The following is a 20,881-nucleotide window of genomic DNA, read 5'->3' on the forward strand; positions in this document are numbered from 1 at the left end:
TCAAGATATTCTCTGCTCTTTAAACAGAGCCCTTAATGACTGAGTCCCACTTGTTGAATACAATTCATGTTTGAAGCCTGAAATGTGGCAAAGGGTTAAAAAGGCCGACTACTTTGGCAAAGCACTTTATATAAAAAACTTACACAAAGAACCCTAAGGTGCGCAACATTTTTGGGGACATCAGAATGTGATTGACACGTAAAAAAGTTTGTTTTTAATCATTCAGTTCAATTGTCTCACAGTTATATACAAAAACACTTGTCTTTACAGTCTCCTGACAGAAACTGATAGAAAATACATTTCTACTGCTTCTTATTTTGGCTAAGTTTGCTATACATATTGTTGCGAAAGCCTAATATGTAGCATTTCTTGTCAGAATATGAAAAGAAGCTTGTCATTATGTAATGACAGGTCCGAATCCATTGGGCTCGGCGACAGATCCTCCTCGTTTGCGTCCCGAATATTCCCCGATAAAGGATCCGTCCTCACTGAATTCTCCTCCGCCATCAGCGTAGTCCACCAGGCTGTCACCGCTGATGCTGTCCCTGACCGCATCGTTGCCATTCAGGGAACACAAGCTGCCCCTCAGTGGCTTTTCATCACTGTCACTGTCATCAACAACACACAAAGGTCAGTAGTGCAATGTTTAAACAAAGACATAATATGGAACAATAATGTAAGTTTCACGTATGGCCTGCGGAGATTTATTTCATAAGCAAACACACATCAAACAGAGCAAAAACGCTGAAAAAGCAAATCACATACAGACCATCCAATTTTTGGCCACAGGAAAAGCCGACCACACTCACAAGGCAAGTCCTTATGGTTTTAATGTCTCACTGCGTGGTGCGAGCAGGGTGCAGATGCAGCGGCTGCATGGCACAAGGGAGTCAGCGAAGGCCCGCTACAATCACTTCGCTAATTGCTAATTGTTAGGGCTCCAGGACCAGAGGCAATTTCAAACCTCTTTAGAGCCTGTGATAGAAATTGCAAGAGTCTAGCTCATTCCAAACAGCGGAAAAAAGGGAGCGTGTATGTGCGTGTGTGTGTGAAGAATGGTTAGTGTTGAAGGCTGAGATTGAGAAACGGAGAGAAATACGGAAGGGGGGCGGTCGAGAGAAGTGAGGGCATATACAATCCCAGACAAACAGCCTGTCATTCCCGGTATTCCCAAAGGGCACACACCACGGCCTGGGAGATTAGATGCCAATTTAAGAGCAGGCAACTGGCCAACTTTGCTACTGTCTCACTACAAGACAGGAGGTCACCTCAAAACAGGATATTTCTCACTCGCTGCCCTGCTTTCTAATTCCCTAAATCACTCCCTCGCCTTTGATTTAGTATTCACAAGACAAAGCAGTTAAATGCAGAGGTGGATGCTTTTAATCAGCGCGAGTTAGGAGGGGGGTGCCTTGGACTTTTAAGGGAGGTGAAACAGCTTGAGAAAAATGACAAAAAAAAGATTTAAAGCAGCCCTCGGCACATAATTTTGAATGTAAATTGCTTTTGTGGTCTAAAATGCTTTCTTGAACGGGAATTCATGCAGTGAGAATGCACCTTCTAAGAGAGCCAAATATAAGGCTGATACTGTAATATATCAATATAGCTGCAAATATATATATATATATATATATATATATATATATATATATATATATATATATATATATATATATATATATATATATATATATAAAACCCTTTAACTGCCTTTTCGACCTAAAGTAGCATGGTGCATAGTGGTAGTGTGTCTCACGCAGAACGATATTTAAAATGTCAGAAAAGAATGTTTATTTTCTCAGTACCCATTTTTGGCATGAACTCAAATCTGTCTGAATAGCTCACAAGTACTTAAAGAAAATAATTGTGGCTCACTATAGTGCGATGCTTTGGTCCAGCACATACTGAGCACAAAGACGCACGTCAAGGCGCACGTCAAGAATTATAAGAAGGCCTCTTTTATGGGGACTTTTAATAGGCAAACCTTATCTTTCCTTTTTATTCTATTCTATTAGACCGTTTTACCATGCAGGCCACATGCGGACCACATTTCAACTCTTATCAAAGCTTCTTTGGCTGATGATTGTTGAGCGGTGAAGATAAGTAGCTGTTATCGAAGAGCGGTGTAATGCCACGGACGCCGCTGCCCGCCCACAGTGACTTTGATTGCACTGATGGAGGGAAAAAAAAAAAAAAAAGGCCAAAGCTTTTGAGTTCCAGCTCCTTCGGGATGTTCCGCCTATGTTGGCCTCAGCTGCTTGTGCAACAAAGCTTTCCTGCGGCCCCCTCCCCACAAGAATCTAGGTGATGGAGTGGAGGCACATCACCAGGCCCACAGTAATTACTTTTGTCTGGCCATTGACCTGCAATGACTTGGTTCCAGGGTTGTTCCAGAAACATCAGGTCCAGGGAACGATTCAGATTTCTTATCCATTTGTTTTTCCCTGAGTTTTAAGGTGTTTTCACTCATCACATTTTTATATTTTTTGGAAGAACTCAAAAGAATTGGGTAGCATTTTCTGATATGAAAAACAATATACTACTGACATGTGCAACAGGCCCACACGGCATTGGAAACACATACATTTACTCTGTTTGTTCCACCACACATGCAGAATAGTTATAACGCCCAGTTTTAGGAGCATGATGATTATAATATTTCTATGATGATAATATATCATGGATTGAATTCTACAATGATTCAGGGTGTTTTTTTTGCAGCTATAATTTTTATGAATAAAATACTATGAAATCCACTTAAATCTGCGCATGTACCAAATTGACTAAAACCTCACCGTATACCAGGTAGTCTCAGAATCTAGTCTACTTTTTCTCACCAAATTAGCAGAGTGTAATAGAAGACACCCTTGGTCAGCCGGATCGCTTAGTGTTACATAGCACGCTCTACCACATTCACCTGCTAAACTAGATTTACCCTGGCATGAAAATGAATTTGTGCCCGTTTTTACTCTGAGCACAAGGGTGCCAGCCTATGAGAATATGTCTCTGTGTTTTTTCTAACCTACCCAAAAGGCTATACAGTATTTCATTCTGAGAAGGATTGTATTTGACAAAAAAGTTGAACAAAGACTGAATGTGAAATAAAGAGCAGATGAATGCGAAGTCAACTTTTGTATCTTTTAACCATGTTCCAATGTTGACCTCTCAGCCTAAACACTCCCAAAGAATTAGTTTCCTTCATTGATGCATTTCTAAGCATTCCTTGCTTGTTCTGTGGTCTCATACATAGCACCCGTGCAGATGATGACAGGATCAAGACAGGAGCAATTCGCAAGTTCTCACACCGCTTTCATAAGAGAAAATATACGTCGACCTTATCCACGTCTTTCGTTTCGTCTTGATTCTGGAGCTGAGGAGGAGGGATTTTGCACTGTGTTGGCCAAGTACAGTAAACAGCAACGTTTGATTTATTAGTTTTACTGTAGAAAATGCTGAAGTGGCAAATATGTATGTTTGGGATCTCACAGTCGTACAATCAACGTCAGTAGTAAATAATTCACCCGCGGACTATTGCTATGAATACTGGGTTCCCACAGGAACTGATTTGATAGGAGTAACACGTGTTTGTGAGAGGGGTGTACAGATGATGTTTTGCATTTTAATGTCGGTATAATGCCTGTTTTTGGCCCTGTTATTCACACCGTAGGAGTAGTCTGGATCAACCACCGGCCTCGTGTTGACGAGCGGTCAGGATGATGGATGGATGCGTGTTGCGTGGCCCGCCAGCATTGCGCTATAAGATGCCGTGGCACGGTAAGAGCAAATGGCGCCATTTTACTTCCTGGTTAGAAAAATTGGTATCGTAAGACTCATATTTAATAAAAAATTAAATCGCCAACGTGCCAGTCGTAATTTATACTCTTTATGCATATTATAATGAGGAAAGTATTTAAATCACATGTTACGCCCCTTTAAATAAACCAGAAAGCTCGCAAAGAAAAACAAAAAAATAGAATCCCCTCATGGCTGGAAGCAGACCCTGAGCCATGACACCTGCTGTTCTTGCACTGGGCAGCAGGGCAAATCAGCAGAGGGTTGTCTCTAAAGAGAAATTGTCTGAAGCATAACCACTACTTGTCAGCTCTACGGACACGTGGCAAAACAGTGGGTGGCTTATTGCCTTCAGAGACAGAAAGGGCATAAGAGGGGCCCGGCTCCAGCTTTAAAGCCAGGAAAACAACATCACAGCCAGGCTAAGGGCACTCTGGGGGGATGGCAGTCAGAACAGCTTCATGAAGCCAAGCATGAGAGGCATTCTAAACAGATAGGGACCCTCTCGCATCTTCACTGAATTCCCAACACTCCCTCCAGCGATACACTGGAGTTGAATAAATAATTGTTTTATAAACATCAACATTATAAAAAGGGTATTCGGTTATCAATTTTGAATTAGCAGTGGTTATATCTGAAGGGTTTTTGTTGCGTGTCAAATTCTGTCGAAGAAAAAACGCATACAATTTAACCCCTTTTCAGCACTTTTCAAAGTTTGGCAAATGGAACTTCCTCTAAATCGCGACTCAACCAAGGTGGAATGACCCAATACCAGACCATAGGTGGCACATCATGCATGTGTCTGGATTTTGTCATCATACACTGAGGAATTGAAGAAAACAGCTGCAACTGGCGGTGTTAACCTAAGAGAATACAGAGCGAGGAATTACAATTTTGTTGACATTTATTGTGCTCCTGGTTGAGACATGCACAGGGACCGCACAAATGTTTGTGGTCGTTCGATAAATAAACAAAGTAAATAGCAATGCGAGCATAACGTCTCCAACAACATTTGTTCCAGGTTAGCCAAAATTAAAGTAGAAAACTTAGAAACAACACTGCAATACTGTTATAGTTTTCATACCTTTCGCAATTATTGGAAGACATGACAGAGGTGGCTAAAGTGGACAGTCCACTTCTAATCCAATGTGGCAGCTCAGCCGTATTATATAATGCCCTCCATCTGGGTAAAACCTCAGAAACTAAATCCATATCAAAAGCAACCCAGTGTGTTTGAGTCACGTTAGCGTGTGTACAGCACAGAATGATTCAGAGCTATTAGCCTGAATCACTTTCATGACCACAAATTGCTTTGGGGCTGCAAAGACGCTGTCATCACATCTCGGAGATAGAGCCCATGAACACACCCAAGACAAGATGCTTCTTCGTGTTGAACTATCATCTTGGCAAGCATCATAGGAATGCAATTGACAGCCAGCGTGCAATTGTGACTCACTACTGTATGTTTAGAATGGAAATAGGCTTTTTGGGGTGATTTCTTGAGCGTGTGTATAAAAAAATGTCATTGTGACACAAACATCTAGCAGTAATCCCATGCAAAACTGGATTCAATCAATTCGGCTTCCTGTCAGCAAAGCAAAGAAAACAACAAAAATGAACAATGACACTTCAAAAACCTATTTGAACGTTTCCTTTTAGCAATAAAACAAATTGTAGCCATTATTCCATCCGTTTTCTAGAGCCACTCATCTTCACAGGGTCACAGACTTGCTGGCGCCTATCCCATCCGACTTCGGGCGTAGGCGGGGGACACCCCGAAATGGTTGCCAGCCAATTGCAGGTCACACAAAGACAAACAACCATTCACACACCCAATCACACCTCAAGACAATTTAGTGTGCCCAATACACCTGCCATGCATGATTTTGGAGTGTGGGAAGAAGCCAGAGTTCCCAGAAAGAACCCGCGTGGGCTAGGGGAGAACACGCAAACTCCACGCAGGAAGGCCAGAGACAGCTGGAAGTGACCTCAAGTCCCTAAACCCTGTGGTGGACATGCTATCCACCCTGACCATAATTAATTCTCCACTTAGAGAGCTGCTATTTTCAAGTTTACGTTGAAGCACAATGTGCAGTAAGCAGAGCAGCGCAGTTGGCAAAAATCCTCAAGTATAATTCAGTGTTTTGGTGGTAAAGTCCCCCTCAGTAAGCTGACATTTTATTGCGGTAGAAAAGCGTGTGTGTCGCAATGATCCTAGGCGCTAGGCTGCCTTGGGCTTCATGCCCCTGGCGACGATACCCATGGCAAAAAGATTCTGGTAAGTGACCAGACAAATTATGTCTCAGAAGACCTCCTCTGACAACTGAAACCTATGGACTTTGATTTCCATCACCCTCACTGCAGACAAAACCAACAAAATAAACCTGAATATTGTAAGCTATAGTTTTCCAACTTGTGTTAAATGTGCCATAATGAATTAGTGTCCTTTGTTTCATTCAACCAAAGAATGGCATACACTTTATAAAAACACCTGTAAACTGTTTTATGTCAGTGTGCAGGGTTGGAAAATATACTGTAAAATGTCGAATGACATGTTTGTTTGTTTGTTTTGTTTTTTTAAATGAAGCCAGCAGATAAAAATGTGTAACTGTCCGATCCTTAAAATCAGGGGGGAAAAAAAAGCAACGCATTTTACACTTAGGCAAAATCCGCACTACCATATTTTTGGGCATTGTGAAAAACTGAATGAAGTTAATGTAGTCATTGTGTGTTTGCTGCCATAATGCATGTTGATGAATTTTGTCAATATAGTGTATGTACTATGGCAGTGACACACTACACATTGATTTCTTCCAAATAATTAGTAAATTTATCAGAAAATTTTGGTTACATATGTCATATCATGCAGCAGAGGTCATTACCGTGGTGCCTGCAGGCACCAGGTAACCCCCCCGGGACCGCACGAGTAGCCGGCGGGTTCGTTCTAAGAATTGCTCACCAGTCATGGAACATTTTCCGAGGAATGCTGTAGAAGCGATCATGTGAAAATTTAAACACTGGCAGAGATTTGCAAAAATAAAGTGGTACACAGTGATCTATGCCGTCTAATTATTGTGGTACTTAACCTCCCACATTTCACATTACGCAGTAACCGAGAAGTAGCACATAACATGTGATCTCCTTCTTCCCGACATCTAATTATAACAAGTAGAATTTACAATCTACAATGACAGCCCGTTAAAGGGTATATTTCACCATGAGGTGGACTGCCGCCAGCATTTTCTTTTCCAATTGCAATTGAATGTTGCTACTATACTACCAAAATATCTGCATGCATCTGCCATGTTAACCCTCCTCCCTTAGCTAGCCTCGCGTGGCTGAGAGAGTGCCGCTGCGGAAAGCGTGTGCACAAATATGTGATGTAGGTCTGCATGACTCATTGATCCATTTCTGCCTGTGGACTTCACAGGTTAGGATCTCTGACCCCGGCTTGTGGCTTTGAAACAAAGTAGCCTCACTGGGTGGTGTATTGACCAGTAAATGGTTCCCTCTGTGGTACTGAAAGATAAGATGTATTTATTCTTGAGCGCCACCATTAGTCTCGCTCCTTGAACAGGGATGGACTCTGCCGGAAAAAGGGACAGTGTCGCAGTTATGGAAAACGGCCTCCACACAAAAAGAATGGACAGGTACTCACTGCCTAAAACCTTTAGAGCTCCGTTTTGATAGACAGCACACGTTTGGCACAAAATGGACAAATCTTGATTCTCATACAGGTAGGAATATGGCAGAGTGCACTGCGCCATTCTGGACGGTCCAGTGGACCAAGGGCATTTTCTTTTAGGTACTCTCGGCACACAGAACACTTTGTCGGCTGAAAGTAGACTAAATCTTCCACCATCTGAAAGCAGGTCTACGTTTCAGTGATGTAATGGTGTAACACGTTTTTTGACAAATGTGATCGAGAAGCTTGCAGACAGATTCTGAGGTCCGTGGACGTCTGTTGTTTATGCAGTCTAAAAACCACTGGGTCAAAAAAGGAGAGGGACAATTTTTGGGTCAAATGCAAACTTTCTGCAATAGGGGATCATTTTTGATAGGACCACTTCAAAAATTGAGTTGTTGGGTACAAAAACCACCTAGAAGGTTGGGTCAGAATAACCCAAGTCATTGGGTCATTCCTTTTTTTTGACATATAGTTGGGTTCATTTGTGTGCATCTGTGTGCAACATATATCTTTTTAAATATCTTTTTAAAGAAGTACGACTGTATACATGAATTACATCAATTACACAGGGAGTTTACTAATACGAATGCTGACCTCTAATACCGGGAGTATGACCCGTTCTGTATTTCTGAAACAATATGTTAGTGTCTGGGTAAATAGAATAAAATGAGTAAGACTAGAAAAGTTTTATACTTCTTCCTTTTGAACATACACTGTAAATATCATTGAATTCATATATATCGACAGTTTATTTTACTTGATTCGTTTGTGTTTTTCTTTTGTTATATTCAATCATTTGAAGCCAACTTTTTTTTTAGAGTGTGTCATTGTATTAACAGTCAACTATCGCTGACTATAAAACGATTGCACCTCATACGGAAGGGGGTCAGGGCAACGACAACTGTCGGAGCAGCAGAAAAAGTGTAAGAGGCCCACCTACGGTTAATTGAAACCCTTGAATAATAGAGGCCCCACAATGACTACATCAGTGCTAATAAAACCAGCATTGTTGTTGCGGTACATATTACTTGTGGGGCGGAGGGTTAGAATGAAGAACAATCTTATCGCATTTTATCCCACTCTATTGAAATTTGACATGCTATTATTTTAAGGTCTTCTTCGTCGTGCTATTATTTTAAGGTCATCTTCCTATGCATTTAGTTACAAATACAAGCAATGAAATAATATTATTGCTTATGGCTTACAGTAAAACAATAGCAAATTAACCAATTAATATGAAAGTGTATTCACCTACTGCAATTAATGCAATTAACTAAAACACTTTGACTTGCAGACAACTACTGTACAATAAATTCATATTATTTAACTGTTATTGATATTATAGCTCATTAGGTGGTTTTGATGAGGTAGCCTAGTCTATATTCAGTGTGAAGGATAACACAAAATAAAAAGAGAAGCAAAAAGAAAAAAGAGAAATACATGCACATTCTAAAAGCACAGCAAAAAACTAGTGATGCTACAAGCAATCCACAAACCGCAGACAGGTCGATCCTCAGACCTGTATGTATCTAACTGAGGGGAGCACAACATTTCTATTAGGTCCTAGTCCAACTAAGTCTGAGCTACGCTGTGTGATTACCTAGTCAAATTCTTGACGAAAAGTTGAAAAGTGTCGTCTAGGCTCATCCTCGTAAAGCTCGTGAACAGACGGTTTGCTTTTTGGATGGGGAAGAAAGAAATGACAGTGAAAGGAAATGAAATTTTGTTGAATGTGTATCTTTTTCATTACATATAAGCAGGAACTGCCTTATCCAATGTGGCCCATCAGGATACTATTTACAGTCACTTAGAAAAGAAATCAATTGGCGTTGTTTTTACCAATGCTAATTAATGGGATGTTTTCGAAGCGCTTGGAATGATTTACATGTAAAACATGATTCATATTATGACCAAAATTATGATTCGAAAGTCACTCTGGAGGGGATTGATTGAAAAAACAAAACAAAAACAAAACGAAATCCCGTATTACGAAAACAGGCCTACGCGATATCTTGGAACTGATACATAATATATTGGACACTGAACGTCTTGCAATACGCTTATTGCATCACTTTGAATTCCACTGTATCGAGATATCAATATTATCAGCAAACACTAATACTGTGCCTACTGTGCATCTTCTACAGTATGTAACATACTATGTTCTCGAGAGCCACAATCCAGGCTGTTTTCGATGTTTCCCTTCAATCAAAACACTTGATTCCAATATTAGCTCAACAGCAAGTTTCGCAGAAAGAACTTTTATCAGGGAAACCTCAAAAGCAGGCTGAATTGTGGCTCTTGGGACCAGACTTAGTCGCCCTTAGATTAGATGCAGCTAACTTGTCATTACTGTGCAATGGAATGTTGATTGACAAATCTGCAAAAAGGCAGTAAACTGCATCTTAATACTGCATATGAAAATTCTAAGTATTAACAGTAAATTGTTACTTTGTTCACACACAGGCTTAAGTGACTAGGTTGGAAGGCAGTGGTCTATAATCGTCACGGGCTTTACTATACAGTACATTGTTGACCTGTGGAGTTTGCATCTGCTTCCGCAATATCCAAGATGCTTACGCCTCTCGCGTTCTGATTTTGAAAGGACTGAGATTGCCGTATTTCTCCGTGTACAAGTCGACCTCATGCATGAGTTGACCCCCCCCCCCCCCCTTTTTTTTTTACTTCAATTTGGGTGAATTTGACAAAGACGCGTGTATACACCCCTGACTTTACTGGTTACACATATCATGGCTGTCCAATTAAAACACACGGTGTGTGTTATCAAAAGTGACAAAAATTACGATACATTTAGACGCATTTCTTCATTGTATATTGAATAACACACTATTGCGGTGGGGCAGAAACGAGACAAGTGCATGGCAATGTATGCGCACATAGACACAAATGCTGAAACTAATTTTGCAACAATAAAATGATTTGAAGTTTCAATGTTTTATGTTTTTGACACAGTTAAAAACTACTTTGCTAAAAAGTGTGCTCGTTACTCTTCCACAAGCCATCTTTGGACCCGTTTAATTTGTTTGTTATTTCGCATTCGAATTAACAGATATATGTTGAGAAAATTGGTCTGGTTTTGAGTTATGCGGGTATAAGTCGATTCTCCCCAATATGAAGTTTAAAAATGAGGGAAAAAAACTTGACTTGTACAAGGAGAAATACGGTAGCATTCTTTCTCGGCCAGGAAGCAAATCGAGTGTGTTCACACCTACAATGATGAAAACACAGTTTTTTTTGTTTTTTATTCAGTGCGTCAAAGAAAAAAGAAAAAAAGGAAAATTCCACAGTTTGCCGGCACATAAGGGCACCACATGGAGCACATTTACTTAATGGTACATGTCATGTGCTAAACGACTTTTACAGGTAACTCTCAATCAATAGACAATGTAACAATTGATGCTTCATTTGATTGGTTTTTTTTTCACTCTTTCTTTCTTTTTTATTTCTTCGTCCTCTTTTTTTTGGTACTTTCCAGTTCCACAAAAGAGGGTGTTTTTTTTATTTTTTTATTTATTTTTTATATATGTTCACCAAGTTCTCTGATGTCTCATCAGTAAATTCACCCCCTCCCCTTACAAGGAACATTGGAATCGGTTAGCTTATCCATTTTAAAAGTTAACAGAACAAACAAGATTTATGAAAATCGATTGAAGGAATTTTCTCTTGTTTTTCTCTTGACACCCTTTTCTTTTTGTCTTTATTTCCTAATTGGCATACCAGCTATGCACACACTGACCAATGTCTCAAAATAAAATGTTGCATCTTACCTGTATTCACAAAAGGTGTCATCATTGATTGCTTGTGACTCCTCATCAGGATGGAGGTCTTCCTTCTCTTTCACTGCAAAAACAATTGGGACATTTTGTCTATTACACATGGTTTTGTTATAGCTAGACCGATTGCCACAATTTTCACATTTGAAATGTTACTTCAACAGTCCTTAGGGTTCTTGTGTGTGCCCACAGGAGGATAGATCAAGGCAGCAATAAAACATTTTGTAAGGGTTATTTTTGGTGCCGGTCACTGTTCATAAAAGTAAAGCAGCACTTAACATTCAAGCTCAAATAATCAAAAATCCATTCCAAAGCATAAAAGTGAATGCCAGAAAGAATTCAGAAGACAGAAATGAAAAGCTATTGGGGATAACGCCATATGGCGTGTCTATTGAGTGTGACCACGAGATGTTTTGAACCTTACTTTTTTGTGTGTGTGTATACAAAAAACTAGATAGGCAAAAACTGAGGTCTTAGTGTGCTTGTGAAAAACTTCAATACTTGTCAAATGCTACCCCCGCAGAGGTGAGTTGCAAGAGAAAAGAGAGCTTGTAAAGAAATAAAGCATGTGAGGAGAATGAGTCTCTCTCTGCTAGAGGAAGTGCTGAGGCACAGCGGGTGCAGAAGCACAGGTGAGAAGTCAAAACTGCTTCATATGCCTTGACAAGACTTTCATTCCGAAATAGTGCTTTATACATGCATGCACTGCTGCAAGCTTGTTCTGCTTACGCACACGCACGCACGCACGCACGCACGCACACACACACACACACACACACACACACCAATATAGGAACAACGTCTGAAGCCTCAGTCCAGAAGAGTGCAGTCCTAGAAACATAGAAGGACCCGAGCTGGAGGATGACACGGATACCACCCCGCCAGGATGAGAAGGAGATGTATACATCTATTTAAATATTAAATCAAGACATGTACTTGGCTGATCTAATAAATCTCGTTTTGGTCTCACCTGAAGGTGTATGAAAAAACCCTCAAGAAAAGATGTTTTTGTTGTTGTTATTGTGGCAGGTCATAAGGTGTTTTGAAAGATTGATAAACAAAAACGAATTTGTGCTTCAATCATTAATTATGTTTAGCAGACTTTAAGAGATGCAGTTGTAAGCATTTACCTTCTGCTGTACTTGCGATTACTCCCAATTGCTGGCTGCAAACTTTAGTTTCGCTCATCAATAAGAATGGGGCTGTTTTCTTTTGTCAATTGCCCAATAATTAAGAAATTAGCATTAATATAAAACATCACACATCCAGTGTGGTGCAGATTTGCTCAAAAGTGGAGTGTTTTTGAGTGGAGTTTTGTAAAGAGCTTTGCTATGGCTGCTATATTAGCATCTTTGTTGCTGTCATTAGTAGTGGCTGTAGTCACTTTTGACAGAGGGAATCCTTGTACCGCCAAGAGAAGACAGAAAAAACAAACATTTTTTAGGTCCTCGCCTGGGCTGAAAATAAGTCCCGATGCCATTCTCCCCTTCCCACACTATTTGGGATTCATGTTCCGCTACTGAACTGGTTGACACTCCAAGCTTCATTAATTTTCAAACTCTTTAAGTAGTGTTGAAAAATGTACGTAGAAGTCAACTCTCAGGATGGATAAGAGAGTTGAGTAAACCTGTCATGATCGGTTTGTTCAGTAACACGAGGTCTGACAGGACTTTATTCAAACATGGAACACGCATGCATGATGCAAAAAGTTTGGGGTTTCAGAGTTAAAACCTGCTCTTTCAGGAGGTCACCCAAAACAAAGATGTAAATGTGAATAGGTACAGTAAGATACATCCAAACGACTGGGGATGAATGTTGTGGGTATGTCAGTCGAGGTAGCAGCGTTTTGGTTGACTTCCAAAAAAGACAGGAAACCCTGAAGCAAACCCCAAAGAAATTCTAACTGACCTTTGTCCATGGCGAGCATGTCTTGTCTCCCATGCGGCGGCGTACCTGCATACTTGCCACCTTGGTTTCTCCGCAAAAAGCACACGATGAGGACAATGAGGGTAAGGAGTGCCACAGCACACATGGTCCCGATGAACCAACCCTTGGTAGATATGGTTCTCTGTTGACCTGCCATGCCTGCAGATAAAAGCACAAAATCACTTCAAAAACAAATTTTCAGTTGATGTCGAACTAAAAATAAAGATTCAAGCTGGGGAAGATGACACAAATTCCTTTCAGCGGGAAAACACTTTCTCCTGAGTGAATATCACACTGGCGTAATGGCAGCAGAGCCGGCCCAAGCCTCCTTGAGGCCTTTAGCAAAATTTGATTTTAAAGTCATTTTTCCATCACCTCCATTTTTGCCAATAAAACGTGTTAATAAGCAATAATTGTCAAATATTAAAACATGATTATGTCATTTTAATCATTTCACAAGAGGAGCATATGGTGCTTTGATATTGAATATTCTAAATTGATAAAACAATGGCACCGTGAATATCATCAAGGACGACAAAAGGTAACACAACCAGTGCACTATTCTTCCTTTTCAAAGTATTCAATGATTGAATACTTTGAAAATGGAAGTATATATATATATATATATATATATATATATATATATATATATATATATACAGTCAGCCCCCTGCTTACGAGCATCCTGATTTGCGAACATTCCGCCTTACGAGCGTGGATCAGGGAGAATTTTGTCCTCCGCTTACGAGCAAACCTCTCGTCTTGCGAGCATTCCGTCAAACCAGCCATTGAGTATGTAGAAATGTTCTCGCCTAACTGCGTCAATATATTCAGCAGTTGCGTCATCTACAATCATTAATAGATAGTTAAGGCGGTAACGTGAACGCTATTGGTCTTACAATCTCACACTGACTGTCTCACTCACGGTGTCTAAATATATTACCATTTAAGTGTAGTGTTTGTACAGCTAAAGGGAAAAACAGCTGACATGAAATTAAATGTGCCGATTGCAGGACAAAGAATTGTCATTGGTTTAAATGTGTGTTTTTTTTTTAATTAATTGTCAATACATTCCAACCGTTTAAAAAAAAGTGCGAATAATTATCAGTCAGTCAAGGAGACGCCAATATGCTATTGGTTGATTAAGGTCACCCGGTCTCACTCACGGAGATGCTATTGGCCGGCGTCACACGTCAATCACAGAAATGCCGATATGCTATTGGCCGAACGCCTTTATTTAGCTTGATGGGACAGGATGGAAGGAAGTAGACAAAATGAGTGAAAAACGGAATGTTTTGAAGACTTTGCAAACTTTATCTGTTAGACATAGCTTCTAAAATTACTAGCAGCGGTAAAGGAAGAAATAAGAGGATGATGTTTTAGTATCTCCGTGATTTGCACCATGACTGAAAGAGTTACTGTAACACTGTAAGACCAATAGCCTATGTGCGTTGCCGTATTGACTCAAGAGGTTAATCTCTGCACCCTGTTACGGCTGGTATTACAGAGCCATATAATGGTTGCTTGACGAAACTGCATGTCTTGTTAGTCGGCGACCTCCCGATATGCTTTGGGACAGCGCCATTCTCGGAATTCTGTGAATTGTAACCAACGGTGAACTGACGTTCGAACTAGCCATAAGTGTGGTGCCTAGTAAATACAACACACACAACTTCCCCTCCGCCTCCACCCAGCTCAATTCACGTCGGGAAAAACAGTTGACATGAAATTAAGTGTGCCGATTGCAGGACAAAAAATCGTCACAGATTTAAATGTGTTTTAATCAATAAGATGTCAATACATTCCAACCGTTTAAAAAAAAAGTGCAAATAATTATCAGTCAGTCAAGGAGACGCCAATATGCTATTGGTCGATTAAGGTCACCCGGTCTCACTCACGGAGATGCTATTGGCCGGTGTCACACGTCAATCACAGAAGTGCCGATATGCTATTGGCCGAACGCCTTTATCTAGCTTGATGGCACAGCTGGTTGGGATGGAAGGAAGTAGAGAAAACCCTGACTGAAAAAGTTACTGTGACACTGTAAGACCAATAGCATATCTGATTTACCGCATTGACTTCGAGCATTCATCTCTGCTCATCTCTGCTTATCTCAGCCCAAGTTACGTCTTTTCAAAGGTAAAAGTCATTTTTCCTTTGTACTTGTTATTTAATGCAACTGTACAGTAGATTATGTCACTCAATATTAATATATGTATACAGCGTGATGATTTTACCTAAGGCTTCTGCGCGCGTTGCACGCATTCACGAATTAACATGGGTTTGGATTGCCCGCTATACGAGCAATTCGAGATACGAGCGTAGCCGCTGAACGGATTAAGTTCGTAACCCGGGGGCCCACTGTATATATATATATATATATATATATATATATATATATATATATATATATATATATATATATATATATATATATATATAAATACCCGGAATAATGTAGTTTAAATGGCTTAACAACTATAAAGGTTTATAATAAACTGTGTAAATATGTGCAAAAACGATGTTACTTCTCAGTACTACTTTACTGCTGCGTGGAAAAAACGAAGACATTCGGAAATACTGTACATTACAACAAGGTTTTGGGGACCATAGTGGTCACTTGTCAGTCAGCGGGTGCTAAGTTTGTGAATGCCTTGGGCCGGCTCAGAATGGCAGACAACAACTTCAGGAACTAACCGCTACTGACGTCACACAAGAAGTTGACTGCCTCTTACCTGTGACTTGCGTCTGGATAACGTCTTCGAAAATGCTAGCATTATCGAGCAAAGTCTTGGCCATGAGGCGAACCGTATACACCGTCCCCGGTTTGAGCCCGTCAATTACGTGGAACCTTTGAGATGTGTTTACTGCCTTGGACATTCGCCAGTTACCATCACCTACACACAAGCCAAGTACAAGTGTACAAGCAGCAAGTCTTAAACAGTCATCCTGGCAGAAAATAAAGACACGCTGCTAGGGTGGAACCTCGAAAGTTGAACTCGCCTGTGATATCTCAGTTCAGTCGACTATGTGTTTGTGACTAAGTTGAGGAGTTTGTTGTTTTTTGTTTCACCAAAATAGTCATTATTTGCGAAAAAGTGACGGATGTTATGTTTTACTTGCGACAAAAGTTAACTTTTTTTTCCCTTGAGTCATTGTTACTGCTGAAATGATACTTACAGTGTTTTTGATACTGAGAGTTTGACCCTGAAACTTTGCATTTCCTTTGGGGTTTTAAAAAAAAAAAAAAACATTAAAAAAAGAAAGAAATAAACCAGTGTCGGCGTCAAGAGGTGAAGAGGGTTGATTAGATCATGTGGATAAGACTCATTCAGGCGCTCGATTGATACACGCACCATGGTGGAAAGTGTGAGCATGTTTCTATATGAACTGGTGTCCAAGCACGTGCTTGTTTATTTTCCGCACACCTCTCTCAAACTCCCGTTAGAGCAACTAGTCCATTTAACATATGGAGCATTGTGCCCCTGTGGTGTGAAAACACATTTCTGGAAAACCATTTTTTGCATTATAATTTGGAAACCATCTCCTTCCAGGCCATCATAAGCATCTGTATAAAGAACTTGGACAGGGAGTGATTTGACCATATACAGTACAACACCAGTTTTGTTAGCTTACTGTTTAGTGGTTTTTATGAATAAATACAGCCATAAATTAAAAATAAAGTTGGTCGAAAAAGGCAACACAGCAGAGGGTGGGGATAGTCATGGAAATGCTCAAGAATCACACCCACCACCACAATACAATCATCAAAATGAGCAAAGCAGCATTGCTTGTGTTCCATCTTAAGAAGTTCCACTTCATCCCATCAACGAATGTAAATATTTACCACTTTCCGGCCAGGAGGAAATATCGATGTGTTATTATTTTAGACACATTTGTATCAATGTCAACTAAAACTTCTGTTGTGCCGAGCCGTCGAAAGAAGCTTACGGTTGTTCCTATAAGCCACGTAAAGTTGCGAGTCCTGGTGCTCCTCCCTGGCAGTCCAGCTGATTTTGGCGTAGGTGTCACTCACGTAAGAGCTTATGTTCAACAGGCCTGGAATTGATAAAGAGGGAAAAAAGCGGGAGGGGAACATATGACGGGGAGAGAGAGAGAGAGAGAGAGAGAGAGAGAGAGAGAAACATCACCAGACACAGGAAAGAGAGAAAGGAGGCAGGAAAAGAGGATTAGCAGAAGCAAATAGGATACCCCTTGCAGTTTGAGAACAGTACAGCTTGCAGGCAGAAAAAAAAAAGTCCTTCAAGATGACAGTTAGGAAACGCAACCATGGTCCCCCAGACTTATTTAAGTAGAGCCGGATTTGGTCTTAAAGGGTCAATATCGTCCTGATGGGCACGTGTGACATCTACATCTCTTAAGCAGAGCTGACGCCGTCACAAATAGCGCAGAAGGACCCCATGCATGGAATCCAACTGTTCATAGAACGTTCAGGTACTTGATGATGGCATCACAGGGAGCATGAGATAGAGTACATATAGTATATACCTAAAGAAGGAGGATGAGTAGCACTGCCTGGGATCAAGTGAGGAAAGGAAAGAGTGCAGTTGTGGTCTGAAATGACAGAAGAAGTCTCAAACGTTAGTCACGCTACGCCACGAGTCGGAGGTTTGCAAACTTAGCAAGCGGAACTTGAAGTAAGCAGGTCTTTTAAAGAAACTAATGAAGTAGAACATCCGAGATGGAATCACATTGAGGCTGCACAACTCTCTAATTTAACACACTTTCAAAAAAAACAAAAACTCACAGACTCTTAGTCCTTGAAATATCGTCATGCATGATGACGGCAAGACTAATTGTCTGAGAACACCGCGCGCCACCTTATAGGTTCTACTGTCAAATGAACGGCTACTTGGATAACTACTACTGGAAAAACTCATGGCAGGCTTTATAAACATACAAACAAAGCAATCTTGAAAATCTTGAGCCTTGCACAAATAGTACGGTGGACAATAGGTCATTGAGTTGCAGAGGCGACAGGCGGTCATACATACTGTAATCAACAGAGGCCACGGCTGCAGTCAACAAATATAAAAAAGATGTAATTTATTCATGGTTTGAATGGGAAGATAACATTAGTGTTTGTGCAGTATGAATTTCTCCCATACCAGTGAACACAAACGGATAATTAAAACAATTCCGATTGAATGCAATGCTAAAGCAATGCTTTCTTGAAGAAGTCTTTTTAAATTAACCATTTTCCCCCATCTATGGCCTCACCATGAAGTTATATACATTGCAGTGCATCTTAAATACATTTGGAGAGTTGTATGGCTTTACTTTTGAATTAGTTTTTAATTAAATATCCTAAAAGTGGGGCCATTTTGTTTTTCGTTTGTAATGAACACCAACTTCATTGAAATGGCTTGTATTACAAAATAATCTTACGTAAAAACATTTTTCGTAAGAGGAAAGTCAACCCCCATTTTTTTTTGAAAACAATACATTCGACGTGGCCTAATAGAGACATGGTATTGTGATTGATATTTGTCAAATATCAATTAAGTAGCAAAATATGTGATGTAATCACTCATCAGCAAGTAGCCAAATGGTCACCCCCAAACCGGGGATGGTGTATACGGTTGGAAACTTTTTTTCCTGCTTAATTCATATTTCACAAACACAAGTTTGGACTCGTGATGCTGCACTGAACACATTGTGTATTAAAATAAGACATATTTTTGGGTTGCTTTTACGCCAAATGCACACACAATATGTGAGCAATGAGTGTATGTCACAGAAAAAACAACAAAAAAGCTGCAGAAAACTGCAGAAAATTGGTGAGCATGCTAAACAATGAATGACAAAAATAGGTGGAAATGCATGGATCTCGTAGAAAATTAGCAAAGCCGATGTAACAGGTCTCCAACTCACATGCGCTTTTCTTTTGCTTCACTTTGTTCATCAATGTGTGTTCTGTGTGCATCAGTGATTGCCTCCTTGTACAAAAATAGCTACTGATTCTGCTGATGATTGAGATTTGACTTCAGGGCTTTTGATTGCTGTTTTTCCAAACAAACCCTTTTTATCAGCATTAGCTACTTTCAAAGATGCCCGCCATTGCTGATAGCACGCCGGGTGCTCAAACGTGGTGTATGTGGGCAAATATATGAATCCCTGTGGGATACTTGTGGTTATTTTTCCTGCGACTTGAGATTGAGTCGGAATATGTGCTCTTGATGCTGTTTGTCTAGTTTGAAACCCACATTATCTCTGCAGCCTTCTTATCTTAGAAGACCCCATGAAGGCAATGGATTTTTTTTTCCCCCTCATTCGTGTTTATTCTTTTTTTCATGTGAAAAAACTGTTTTTTTGCATTTAAGCCTCAATCTTGGCCACAAACAAAGCCACAAAGTTGATTTCAATCTTTAATGCCAGTATGACTACTTTCCAAGCCAGTGTTTGTGCCTTTTTTGAATTAAATTTGAGTTTGCATATATTGTTTTGTATTTTATCTGGTTTTGGTTAATTTGATTTTTGTTTTGTTGACATGTTTTGTGTTGTGTTGACTACAGGCTGTTTGCTTTCTGTTCTGTGTGAATATTTTCTCTTGGTTAGCCATTTAATTCATATGCTCAAGTGAGTGGGAGAGGATAGTCGAGTTTGAGGGAAAGCAGATGAAGACATTGTTGGATGCTAATACAGGATAGTAATAATATGCATTACTTTTGACTGTAAACACGATAATGTAATATATTACACACACAAAAATAGTAATATCGTACTTTTTACAAATGAGAGTAAAGGAATGCATTACAATGCATTTTTAGCCTAAAAGTGCCCCCCGACCCCCCAAATTCGCCAAAAACCGCCACGAGTCTGGAGGAGAAAAGTCCGGGGCAAAATGTTTACTTGCTCATCTACTACAGCTGAGAAGAAACGGCAGGTTGAATATGGACAATATGTACACACGAGTACATATGAACATACGACCATTATTTTCAGTTCGTCAGAGATAAAGACAAGAAAATAATTCGAAACCTTGTTAGCAAGATCCCTGTCACATCCAACAATAATGACAATGTAAGCTAATGCTAATTTTCACTTTACAATTGTTATTAATAATAGTTGATAAATAATTCTGGTCAATGTGTCTTAAGATGAAGCAAACAAAACTCATGTTAGAAAGTATGTGAAATACCTTAACAATTTTGTAGGCTAGTTGCTAACGTTAGCCCCACTGAAACCATCTATTTTTAAACATATGTCTCAAACTCAGCCATTTGATCTTGAACTTGAATATTAACATTGAAATTTTGAAATGCACTGTTTTTGCCTACAGCGTAAACACTATGCTGTGAAGCTAAATTAGAAAGGGATTCAAATAAAAATAACAAAAAGATGTTGTATCTTGTGTTTAAAGGTTTACAATACAACACAGAAGAAATGATTTGTACTAGTGCATTGTGATGAGTTGCATTACTCTCATTTGTAACGAGGATAATATTACTACTTTTTGTGTGTAATACATTACACTACCGGGTTACAGCAAAACGTAATGCATAACAATAATTACGTAACTTTAGTAATGCATTACTCCCAAGTCCCAACACTTTTTACTGCACTTCAATTGTCAATGAAAGGGGAACATAAACACTATTTTGTCAACTGATTTACATAAAGCATTTGAGAGCTCGAAAATATTTGAAAACTGGCCTTG

The 20,881-nt window shown here is 39.8% G+C and overlaps 1 protein-coding gene and 1 long non-coding RNA gene across 15 annotated transcripts in view; one reads left to right on the top strand and one right to left on the bottom strand.

Annotated features, from left to right (window-relative positions):
- The window catches only part of LOC148427584 (uncharacterized), a 33,218-nt gene extending 29,227 nt beyond the window's left edge, over nucleotides 1-3,991 (top strand). The window contains exons 2-3 of the long non-coding RNA XR_015864712.1: nucleotides 412-630; nucleotides 3,668-3,991. This is a non-coding gene — a long non-coding RNA (uncharacterized LOC148427584). The remainder of the gene's footprint in view (nucleotides 1-411; nucleotides 631-3,667) is intronic.
- Nucleotides 187-20,881, bottom strand: part of LOC148427586 (neural cell adhesion molecule L1-like protein) — a 70,571-nt gene continuing 49,876 nt past the window's right edge. For 4 of the 14 annotated variants that reach the window (XM_088407334.1, XM_088407336.1, XM_088407333.1 and 1 more), the window contains 6 exons: nucleotides 17,710-17,775; nucleotides 17,152-17,259; nucleotides 15,936-16,097; nucleotides 13,183-13,359; nucleotides 11,269-11,341; nucleotides 187-608 (listed from right to left, as the gene is read on the bottom strand). In XM_088407334.1, coding sequence (XP_088263460.1) covers nucleotides 398-608; nucleotides 11,269-11,341; nucleotides 13,183-13,359; nucleotides 15,936-16,097; nucleotides 17,152-17,259; nucleotides 17,710-17,775 — 797 coding nt within the window. In that variant the 3' untranslated portion in view covers nucleotides 187-397. Of the gene's footprint in view, nucleotides 609-9,080; nucleotides 9,157-11,268; nucleotides 11,342-13,182; nucleotides 13,360-15,935; nucleotides 16,098-17,151; nucleotides 17,260-17,709; nucleotides 17,776-20,881 lie in introns of all 14 variants that reach the window. The other 10 variants (XM_088407348.1, XM_088407338.1, XM_088407349.1 and 7 more) reach the window with 7 other exon arrangements.

Source organism: Hippichthys cyanospilos, chromosome 2 (genome assembly GCF_059441005.1).
Source record: "Hippichthys cyanospilos isolate Australia breed blue-spotted pipefish chromosome 2, RoL_Hcya_1.0, whole genome shotgun sequence".
Classification (NCBI taxonomy): Eukaryota; Metazoa; Chordata; class Actinopteri; order Syngnathiformes; family Syngnathidae; genus Hippichthys; species Hippichthys cyanospilos.